The sequence below is a fragment of the Sander lucioperca genome, chromosome 11, assembly GCF_008315115.2.
Source record: "Sander lucioperca isolate FBNREF2018 chromosome 11, SLUC_FBN_1.2, whole genome shotgun sequence".
NCBI lineage: Eukaryota > Metazoa > Chordata > Actinopteri > Perciformes > Percidae > Sander > Sander lucioperca.
This window is the reverse complement of record NC_050183.1, coordinates 12,913,184-12,925,221: the sequence shown is the minus strand read 5'-3', so window position 1 is coordinate 12,925,221 and position 12,038 is coordinate 12,913,184. Positions and strand designations below refer to the sequence as shown.

At 39.8% G+C, this 12,038-nt stretch overlaps 1 protein-coding gene across 3 annotated transcripts in view; it reads right to left on the bottom strand.

Moving 5' to 3' along the window:
• The window catches only part of rabgap1l (RAB GTPase activating protein 1-like), a 120,209-nt gene that overhangs the window by 19,501 nt on the left and 88,670 nt on the right, over positions 1-12,038 (bottom strand). For 2 of the 3 annotated variants that reach the window (XM_031303914.2, XM_031303915.2), the window contains exons 18-19: positions 9,468-9,509; positions 3,561-3,689 (exon numbers count right to left, since the gene is read on the bottom strand). In XM_031303914.2, coding sequence (XP_031159774.1) covers positions 3,561-3,689; positions 9,468-9,509 — 171 coding nt within the window. Of the gene's footprint in view, positions 1-3,560; positions 3,690-4,900; positions 6,901-9,467; positions 9,510-12,038 lie in introns of those variants that run through there. The other variant, XM_031303916.2, reaches the window with a different exon arrangement.

Below are 12,038 nucleotides of genomic sequence, written 5' to 3'. Positions count from 1 at the left end.
GTCAGATAAACCACAGTGACTTGTCGTTTATAGTTGCACATCGTTCCAACAGTAAAACCCAGGAAGTGAAGTAAAAGCGACTTCAAGGCTGTCCTGGATGATGCCTGAATACTGTAGCGTCCTCCCATAGGACCCCACGGCTAAAAACTACCTGACAACCTCTTTGTGGTGATGGCAAGAGATTCCTCTGTTAGCGGAGATACATCAACCACCAAGGGCTCATCTCTCTGTATCTAATCTCTCTTACTGTAAGTCTTTTTATGCCACTGTGTTTTCGCTCTATCCCAATCATACCTGGCTGCACCATCAGGCCCATTTGCCGATGTATGCTCCTGTGACTTAAAGGATGTATTAATAGCACATAAATAATGATTATTTCAATTGCTCAAAACAAGAGGGAGCTATTTAAAGTGTTCATTATGCTACATTTACTTTTCTCTGTAAATCTGGCCCTCTGAGTTGTAGCTTAATAAAAGTCAGCTTAGTTAACATGAACAAAACTAGCTAGGCCAGCAGGTTCATCTAATGTTAACATTTGAGGCCTGTATCACAAAATGGTCTGTGGTCTGTGTGTAAGTCTTCATGTAGATCTTTGTCCTGGACTCTATATCTTTTCGTCTTCTCTGTAAATTATTCTGTCAGTCTCTCAACACATCCTTCTATCTTCCTTCTTCTCAGTCTGTTAAAGTTCAGCTTCTCTGTTGGAAGGATTTGGTAAAAACCGGATTAATCAGTCAAACCCTGAGCGGCAAATGAATATACGACATCTCTCTCCTTTTTTCTTAAAGGACTGAAAAGTCATCACTCCAGCTGCGGTCCGGCGGATGTTTAAAAAGGCTGAGAAATTTAAATTCTTCCCATAATCCCTAGAAAGGCTAAGCCACCCTACTGCCCGTTGTGTTAATCAAGCCAAGGTGCCAGTGAATTCTTTCGATGTTTTAAGCAGCTTAAAAGAGTTTAGCTGATCCGATTTAGACGTCGACAGAGAAAAATATGTAAAAAGGGGGGTGAACAGAGAGCAAAGTGGCTTGGACAGGCAGGTTTTCCCTTTTTTCTCTGATGGTGTTTGAACATGGCAGATACTCCAACACTCTTCCAAGGTTAGTATTGTATCTACTGTGGCGTGTCACAAGCTGATGTGTCATACTGTGATCTGTTGCTGTACTAGTTAGGGTTGGTTGGTTGGATGGACGGTGGCAAAATTGGGGAAAAGTAGTGGAAAGAAAGATTCTTTCTTCTGTTAGTCCTTCTCATTACTCACTCTCACTCACACTTGTTTAAATAGCTCTCCCTCTGACTGACTTGCTACATATACTTGTATCCACAGGGAAAATTCTATTTTAAAAGTTAAAAGAGTGACTTGTTTAAAAACATGACAGTAGAAAGAAGATAAAGACTTCAGACACAGACACACAGAGAGACACACACACACACACACACACACACACACACACACACACACACACTGAACTGAGCAAGAAATGATAAAAGTTCAAGACCTAATGAGATTGAATGAAATCAACACAGTTTATGTATGTGCTTTTGTGTGTGGAAGCACAAGTGGCAAGAAAATATGAACCTGGTAAAGACAAAATTCAGAAGAGTTAACTCGTGATAAGGCTCGTCTGACAGATCAAAGAGATGAGAAAAATAAATAAATACGGCAACACAAGAGGAATCTGAGGAAAAGCAGTGGAGTAAAAGATCAGCGAGGGATGATGGAGAGATGAGCCGAGAGAGACAGAAAGTGTGCTGTACCTGTCTGTCCTGAGCAGCTCACTAGCTGCCTGAGCATAGTCTCTCTTCAATCAGTATTTGTGTTTTGATGATGCTCCATTTAGTCAGTTGCTTCCAGTGTGTGTGTGTGTGTGTGTGTGTGTGTGTGTGTGTGTGTGTGTGTGTGTGTGACAAATACAAAGGAAAAAAACTGTTTAAATGAGTAGAGAAACATAATGCATACAGGGCAGGAGGGTCACTGAATCATAAACTATAACTGATATTACAGGTTGCATTGCAGCAGGATTGTGCAAGAGTACCAAAATGCTACCAAACCACTACAGATAAACTGTGAGTCACAGTGCAGGATATCCTGTGTGTAGAAATACACAGAAATACACCAAACATGGGGGGGATCGCATCGTTCTGCCAAAATGTCCTTGAGCACAACACCACATCACAACCTGCTTAGTCACTGAAAGTTTTTTTTAGATAAGAAAGCCGGAAAAATGCCCAAAATGTTAAAAATATTAATTGTATGTAGATACAGGAGACATGGAGAGACAAAGAGCGAGCAGGGGAGAGAAAGAGAGGAGGGTGGAGGGAGGATGATTATCTCTTCCATCTTTCTCAGTTGACTCTTTCCTTCCTCTATCACAACACACTCTGCTGACACACACATACACACGCACATTATCATATACACGGTGTACTGCTTTTGGTCTCTGGTGACCACAGCAAATTCCCCAAATGCCAGCAGCCTTATTAAGGTCAATAGGAGGATGAAAGTGTGTGTGTGTGTGTGTGTGTGTGTGTGTGTGTGTGTGTGTGCAAATTTAGCTGGTAAGCTTTAAAGAAAACTATAACTAGGGTAAGGGTTTTTTATCCATGGAAGCCATCTTTTATGGGCTATTGTCCGATTGCAGTTAAGACCTATCAACGACAACATACAAGAAAGACCAAAAACAGATAAAAACAGAGCAAAGAATCAGCAAGAATGAATAACATGGCATATTGCAAAGGGTAAACACAACTAAACTATATGTAAAACCTGCAAAACTACTGACAAGGTAGTGTAGCGCTCTTCTGCTGAAAACAGTTGCCTGCTGTGGCCGAAAATGATGCTACGAGAACGGTGAGAGTGAACCACAATAGTATAGTTTATGGACCGGACAGCTAAACATTTAGCTAAAACTAAAAACGCTATAAAGTTCTAACATTGTTTTCACATTTACCTTTGATATATTATTGTAAAATATAGTTTTTAGCCACTTTAAAGAATGCACTAATTATCTGAGACATATTCCTCCTCTCTCTGTCAAACTTCTCCAACACAGCAGAGCTCCAAACCACAGTACATCCACTTCATAAAAGCTTTTCCCGTTCTAAACATTTGCTGTGTGGTAGCTCCTTTCCTGCTACGCAGAAAGTGATGCATTTTACATTACAGGCTTGTTTTGGAATAAACTAAATAAGAAAGCTGTGACCATCCCCATGGCTGAAGAGACAAATACATTATTAATATATGTTATTATTCAAAGATGTCGCACACAAATTACTTAAGATAAAGAAAAGTAAGACTTTCTGTCCCAGAAAATCCAAAGGAGAAGATCACCTACAGTCCCACCTACTGTACTCCTTTTGACTGACAGCTGATCTCTTCAAAATGCATTGTAAATAAAACACAAGTAACCTTAACTCTGGGCACCAAATACATAGACAAACAAGAGATCAACAGCTCAGAAGTTAGTACAATACACCAATACACCTGAGATCCAGTGTTGTGTGGACAAATCAGGGATGTTACTCAGGGATGTCACTCATTGTCACTAAAGGGTCCTTACCTTGATGTTGCAGGCCTGCTCCATAAGCCTGCGGGCATTCTCCGCAGCTCTGTAGCGTTTAGGGAGTTGGACTCTGAAGAACTTGAGAGCGCCTTCGAAGTCCGCCTGCAAGAGGTCCTCTTTAGACGTCTGGAGCGAGACATGAGGAGGTGGGAGGTGGTGGTGGAGACAGATAGACACAGGGCAGTCATTAAGAGTCAAACATATAAAACAAACAGCTGGTTATCCCCAATTGCTGGCTGCCATTAGCTTTCTATATTTACAGTAGGCAGGACAAACTTATAAGGCTCTCATCTTGGGAGCAATTTCCCTTCTGCCATTCAGCTTTCAACTTTTTTTCAAGTTCTCTCTAACATGATCCTTTAAAGTGCTTTACCCTTGAAAGTGTTTGATTTATTTTATGTGTTGCTTGAAGCAGTTTGAGGTTATTCTAATTTTTACCTTGTTTATAAATTACAGAGAGCACAAGTTTAATGCCTAAAATGCAAAACAAAAAAATTGTAGTCCACCTTAAACCACTGCCAAATACGATCCTGTCTTGCAATATGGTGTGAGCATACAAGTTATAGCAACGGGAAAGTTGTTTGGAAGCACTCCCTCCATTGAAAACAAGTGTCAAGATGTCGCACGCAAAAGCCCCATCTGGTGAAGTAGAGCTGCTCAGTCACTGAACTTGTACTGGGTAACTCCGAGTGTGAATCAGAGGCAATAACAATCAATAACACCATCTTGTGGTGTAAGGATGCATTGTCACAATAATCTATCCAAATATTACTATATGTACTGTTACTCAAGACCAAGTCTGCATTTATATTTTTAAATGTGATCCAGAATAGATTATCTTCTGGTTGTTTAATTCCCAATGGTAAATGAGAGCATGGGATCAACTATTATGAAATATAACTTCTAAGCAGCATGCATAGTTGATATTAGCATTCCAAGAGTTCCTTGTATGAGTTTTTCATATAAATCTATTCATGTAAGATTCAGGGTTTATAGCAGAAAGCTAATAGGCTAGCCTTTTGTAAATAACATTTGAGGTAATTGGTTGGCACATCTATCCAATGTGACATATATACTGAAAAAGGTCCACAGCTTCAATTTCAAAAGATGCCAAGGGTTAGAGGTCTAACCTTCACCACAACAGATGCAATAACTATTTGTTTGGCAGAAGTACAGAAACAGAAGATGCTTTTTTGAGACATGCTTTCCTGCTTTTTCCCATCTTCTGTCTTCATCAGTAACTGTTTTCATTTATCAACACAAGTCAAACTAACAACTATCCCTGCATGCTCAGTTTCTTTCATCCAGCATCAGTTTCCCGGTCCCCCTTCTCTCACCGCTAGCAGCTTAGGGACGAAGAGCCGGTGTCCCATCCCAAGGAGATCCATCACCTTGCAGTATGAGTCTGCTGAGGCCTGACTGCTGTGGGCAATCTCCTCCGCCTTTCCCTCTCCGTCCACCATTGCCCTGCGCACTGCTGGAAGGGGCAGATGCGGGGTCAAGGCAGGCATAGGAGGAGGAGAGGGCGGAGGGGAGAGTGTAGGAAATGGTGGTGGGGTGGGGCAGGGTGAGGGAGAGGGGCGGTCCCGCTCCGGGGCCAGGGTGGCAGATGACTCCAGCGTGTCGTCCGGACGTCCCAGTAGGTTTCTTGGAGTTGGAATACGTGTGGACTGGTAGCAGAGTGTTCAACTTGAGTCGAGATTTGTCTTGAGGTCACTGAGGTGAGGTCTTGAGTCCTGGTGAACGAGGTGACTGACCTTCTGGGAAGAGAAGCTGATAATACCACATGAGGTAGAGTCACAACAGACTGATGTTCAGGACACCAGCAAGGAAAGAAGCGATGAGACACGCATAGGGACACACAGCAACTCAGCAGAGACAGCCCAGGCATCCAAGGCATGCAACGTTAACATTGATCCAGTTCATCTAGGCAGCACAGAATTTAGACAAGTGGACAAGACGTCAGTGGAGGCCACTCAGCTTGTACCACTGTCAGAGCCCAGTAACAGCCACAAGGCGCAACAAAATAACAGTCAGGAAATGATGTATTGACGCTGCTTTTGGCATAATGCTGAGTCTTCCAGCTACCTGCCAGACTGACTTTGAAATCCAGTCACACTACCCACTCTCATCTTCCTGTGCCAAACTCCCCCAACCAATTCCAATCAGTACGCCGTTCCCTAGCAACAAAGCTGATCAACACGTGTGCCGCTGCTCCGGCAAACAGCAGCGATGGATAGGTACTCCACCTTTTTTTCCCCCTTCGTTGTAAGGCTTCAAAGACAGAAAGAAAATCTCCCTCAATCTGCCTGAGTGGCCTAACGCTCAAGGCTAGGTGCGTGTGAGACGACACATCAAAGCACCTAATGGGTTTTGTCCCCGTTTCCAAACAAGAGGCTGCACAAGGTATGAAGCTGACAGGATTTTAGCTTTCTTTGAAATATAGAATGGCCTAAAATAACAGTATGAGTCCTTTTATATTAAGAGCCTCGGTCTAAGCCAGAGCATGTGGTCCTGACGACATGGCAGAAGCAGACGAGATGTGGTCTGTTTGCAGTTTTCTGCCTTCAGGAGATGATGATGCACTTGTGTTTGTTTATGGCTGAGTAGTTGCTGAACTCGTTGAGTCCGATTTAAGCCAGTGATGCATGAAAAACAAGATGAGTTTGGAAAAAGGCAGGAAAACAGGGTGTTCCTCTTCACTGATATAACCCTCTGATTTGAAGTCCAGATCCAAACCACATAGAGCAGTAAAAGCACAGTCCAGTCAACAGCTCCAGCATGGACTCCAGCGTCTATCCCTCTGGCAGATTTCCATCAGCAGCAGCAGCCAGGCATCCGGTCTGTATCTGTCAGTAGATCCTTCAGATGGGAAGCCAGCTCCTTCAGATGGAAATTCACTTCTGCCTCTCAACAACAAAGGCTAAATGGATCAGTGTTTGCATGAGAGTGCAAGTTGTTGTGCTATAAGCAGTGATGGTCCTGGCCATCAGCTGGGGTGAGGCAAAGCAAAGAAACCACACAGTGTTTCCTGTCCACCACCTCTCTTATTCACTCTCTCTGCCTTCCTCGCTTTCTCTACCCCTCACTTTCTCTTTGTTATGCTAACAGCTAATAGCTAGCAGCTAGCAGGGGCGGCTCCATTGCAGAGGTCTGTGTGGTGGACAGAGGTAGAAATGCATAACCAGCCAACACAGAAGAGGAGAAGGCGGAGGTAGAGGTAGAGGAATAGGAGGTAAAGCAGACAGAGAACGAAGAACTGTGGGAGAGAAGAAGCTCCAGCAGGCATCTATTGGAGGTAAAGACGAAGAGGGAAAACATGTAAAAAAAAAAAAAAAAACAAGAACACAAAGCTTTTATCCCCTAAATCCAGATTGCTAACGCTATAGCTTATGCTCCTGTTGTGATGTGGATGGCGACTGCTAAGCAGGAAAGGGAGGGAGGCGAACACAGATGGAGGGAGGGGTGATGAGAGCGGAGAGGAGAGCAGGATGGAGGGAGGAGGGAGGAGGAAGCCTCGGGGGAGAATGCTGTCATGCCTGGCCAATGAGAGGCAGGCAGTGGAAGCCCCTTCCACACTCCTCACATCCTCATTTGTTCTCCATTGCCGACAATCGTATGCACCACATCTTTCTCTGTCTGACACAGAGAATACGTTATTGCTAAGATTTTGAGCGGAAGGGCTTTTTAAAACCAACCATTTATGATTCATTTAGAGAGGAAGGCTTGAGTGTAACTGCATTACTGTGTAAACACAATAACACTTGAATGATGAATGATATATTTATCATTATTATTATTACTACCATGAGCTAGCGCAAAAATTGGATTGGCTTTACCAGTTTGAATGTAGTGGATCAGAATTCAGAATTGGCAGATATTCAATAATAAAGGACTGCTTTTAGGGGCAAAACAAACTTGATTGGTTCATCCTTAATAATCTTTTAATCTGGCAATTTTTCTGTTTTCGGGTTTCCTAGCCTCCTATTTTTGTATCAGCATATGTAAATAAGCACTGCAAAAAACTTTACTAATTACATTACTTGACAAATATATATATAAAAAAATCTAATAAATTATTAATTGACTGGACATATTGTGGCTTATGAGCTGATCAGGGAACCAAGAGAAACACATCTAAGCCTGGGTTAAAAGCTTTCGAACATACCCTTTTCCTGTCCTAATAATGGCAGATAATGTATATTGGCACCCTCCATGTTCCTTTTAATAATTAATTGATAAAAGCAAAACAAAATTATGTTTTTGGCAGATAGCAGAAAAAGGGAAGCAGAAATGTGAGCAGTAGACATTTATTAACATGGTTACTACTATAGTTAAAAAAACCTTTTCCATCTGTGTATCATGTTAATGGGAGCTGAAAATTACACTTCAGTCTTTAAAACCTGATAGTTTTTTGTCCTAAAAATGTACAGATGTCTTGTCACAAAAAAGAAACACTTGTACCTGCAAATTAATGAACAGAAATATCAAATTTAAAATGATATTAAATGATTTGCTTCTTTTGTTTAAGTACCAAGACAGATTACATGACGAGACAAGCCTGTTCTTCATCACAGGGTGTTCTTGAAGTTTCAGCACTTCCACAAGGTCTGTCCCATCAAATTAATGTCCATATTGACCAACCAGACACCGACATGCAATATGAAACTCATTGCCAAAACTCATCGATCCATCCCGCCACAAACAGATCTGATAACAAAACAACAAGTCAATTCTAAATCATTCTGCTCTAACGGCAACAACATGCAAGTTTAATATGGTTATATGCTGTTTAAACTCAAGGAGATATTTTCTTTACAATTCAGACAGAAACTGCATTTTGTGTAGTTTATTTGTACATGTACATTTTTTTTTAAGTTCTAGACTAGTTTCTTTAGTTCCTAGTTTATTTTGAATAATGTGAATAAATTCATGATTGATTTTAAATAAAATGGTTATATTTGCTCTTTTTTATCTTGTGTTTTTATTCTATGTCCGCCTATTGATTGTTTAGTGTGTGTGTGCCTATATGTTTTCCTTAAATCACACCCCAAGTTTTTTTTATTTTCTGATTCTAAATGACCGAAATTAACCTCTGAGGGAAACTGTATGGAAACCCAGTATGCACACATAACTGTGCATACTGTACTAATAAGTTAGTAACTTCAGCTGAGGACGGTGGGGATGCAAATAAAAAAATGAATCCAATTCATATACTGCTCAAAACATACTGTATGCTACAAAATAATAGTAAAATTATACATTGAAAGGTATCACTTGCTGTTGTGACACAGTGACTCCATCACATTCAACATGACGTTTAACATGAAAGTCTTTACGCATTTGTCTAATTTGTCTTTTAGGACAAATCTGCCTCCTCACTTCCAAATACAGTTTCTGATTCGAGCACTAGGGGGCAAGAAATACCAACAAACAAACTCTCTGACCTCTTCCTATCACGTCAGACCAAGGACTTAATGCACCTTCTCACACACAGTGCCTTTTCTGCACCGTGATGCTTCACAAATACTTTGCTTTGCACTTTGAGAGACTGAGTCTCACTAATGACTCTAATAACTCTAAAAAAAAAAACTGCTCTGTGTGCGTAACCACCTTCTTTGTGGTTTCTTTTTGTGTGCAATTAATGTAAAAAAAAAGTCAAGATCTGCTTTTTCTTTAATTCACATGGGTTTATCTTTGGTGCACAAAACAAAATTAATATATCATCATCTAAACAATATATAGTTTTTCTTTTTATTGAAGCAAAGTAAATCAAACACTAAACACGATTTGGGTGGGTTAAAAAGAAATGGGATTTTTGACATGAAAACTGGTTTGATAGTTAAGTGATGTTCAACAGATGGTTACAGTTTAATGAATGAATAAATGAAAGGGATTACTAACCTTGAGCAAGGCCAGGGCTACATTGAAGATGATGTTCAGACCCTGGAAGAGAGGAGAATTAGATGTAAATACAGAAACAAGTAGGGGCAAAACTATCATGTTCATGTGTGTCAGCAGGTTTCAGCATATCAGTGTAGTATCAGTTTATTTCTGATAGACTGAAACTGAACAAAGGACTCCTGCACACTGTCCTCTTCACTTGCAGTCAGAGATATTTAACAACGTTTCGGTACGCAGATCAGGTTATTAAGAGGACAGTGTGTATGGTCTTCTCCTACACACCTGTCAATCTACAGGTGTGTAAAAGTTCTGCTTTTTGATGATACTGTACACTGAAACTGAAAATTGTATTCAGGAACTGAAATTAGCAGCAATTTATAGTTCTACTTTGCAGATTTACATGTTGTCAGCTTACAATGGATAATACACCTAACCTCTAAAATGAGAAGGCTGGGTGTATTTAATATAATGATTTAATATGAAAAAAATGACTTTAATCTATTAACTCTATTAAACTTTTACAACAACTTCAAGAAACAAAAATATCTACAGTAAAATGAAAGCCGTCATTAGATGGTTAAGATATACGACCCATTCAGCAGAAAAGTTGTTAAAATATTAAGGAAAGAGCAAGAAAAGAGGAAATAGATGACAGAGTAAAGTTCTTAGAAAACACAACTTCAAAGATTACAGAGATTACAAAGTAGATCTCTGACCAAACTATTCACTTTTTTAATTATAACAGCCTATCACCATTAACTTTCTAACATTTATATACTCATGTCAGCATATGTTATTTGCTTCGACTGTTTATTGCTTTATCACCAATAATTTAAATCATTTTTGAAAAGTGCTGCACAGAATGAGTTCATCGGCACTATAATTAAAAAAATAAATTAATTAAAAATAAAGGTAATCAAAACAGAGCAGAGAGCGGTACAGTTCAAGTGATGAAAAGGGAAAACTTTAAAATAAAAAAAAAACAGACAAAGCTATACTTTGTTTTAGTCATTAGATGCATGTTTCTAAATAAATCACAGATTATTGCGTAGAGCAAATATTTGTGGTAAGAAGTTTTGTTTCTATTCGCTGATATATGTAGAATAATGCTGTGAAAACATGTTTTTTTTTCTTCCTCTATTGTCGACACAATGATTCTGAATTTGACACAGAAAGAAAGAAAATGTAAAGCTGATGTCAGCTCTGCATGGGAACAACCGTCTCCTTGGTCTCCGTGACAACCAGTTCACATGGCAACACAAAGCTAAAAATATCTGGTCAGCTCTAAAAATAACCAGAGAAAGAGAAAAGAGAGGGGGAGCTCTGTCTTCACACACCTATCTTTGTAGGCCTCAAGATGGTGCTACAGCGCCGAGGCAGGATCAAAGGTGTGTATGAGAGAAAGAAGGATAATCTCAGAGTTGGTGTGTCCGAGCAACAGAGATTTATGGGGAGAAAGAGAGATAAACATGCAGAAAATGGAGACATCATGACATAGACTGGGAGGGTGACGGGGCAATAGGCCAAGGGAGTAGTGAAGGTAAATTAAGGCAGAGTTAAATAAATAGGGATGGAGCTCATTCAATAATTTTGAAGCTCAGATGTGATATTAAAAGTTCTATTTCTTAGACTTTATACTTGTTAAATTAATTCCACAGAATTCCTTTGTTTTAGTTAATCACTGTGGTTTTAGAGTTGGACCATAACAGTTGTTAATAATAAAAAATAATCTGGACAGTACTAAATGCAAATGGTTACTGATAACTAAAGTGGTAATAACCGATGACTCTAAAGCGACTCACATATGACCTAAAAACATAATGCAACATCAAGGTGTGAGCCTGGGACTCCCCACCAATCATTAAAGCTTAGGCCATCAGTGGGAGAGCACAAACAAACTCACCAAACAAAAGTCCAGTAGCTTTTGACTTACTATTTTTTTTACATATGAGGTGTAGAGACATTGAATGAGAAAAAAATATTAATAATAAGACATTTGGGTGAGAGTAAAATGTAGTAGAAATTGTGTAAAGTAGAAGAGAATGAGCAATGTCAGACTGCTGTATAAAGAGAGAAAAATTATAAAGAGAAAAAAGAAAAAGATAGAAAGATATAAATATAAGATTGAGTCAATGAACAAGGAAGGAGAGACAGCAGAAGAAAGAAAACAGCAAAACAGTTGTTATAAATAAATAAATGGCAAGAAAAGAGGTAAATGACAACAGAGTAAAAAATGAAAGATGACGATGATAGACAAAGGAAGCAATAAAGGAGTGGGAGAAGATGATGAAGAAAGCAAAGAAGAAGAGGGCAGACAGAGGGATGCAGGAGATGAGAATTCTGGTTTAACAAGCAGATTCTCATCATGCGGCTCATTGGGCGAGAAAAACCTGGGAAACTTTTAATTGTTTTGCCTGGGGCCAATAGGAGGACAGAGGGAGGTAGGGAGGGAGGAAGGAAGAGAGAGAAGGATGTGGAGGGGAGAGGAAACAAGTAGGGCATTTGACTTTTGATGTTTTATGTAATGAAACGTTTTACAAGTCAAATATGTCAAAAAATATGTAGCACACG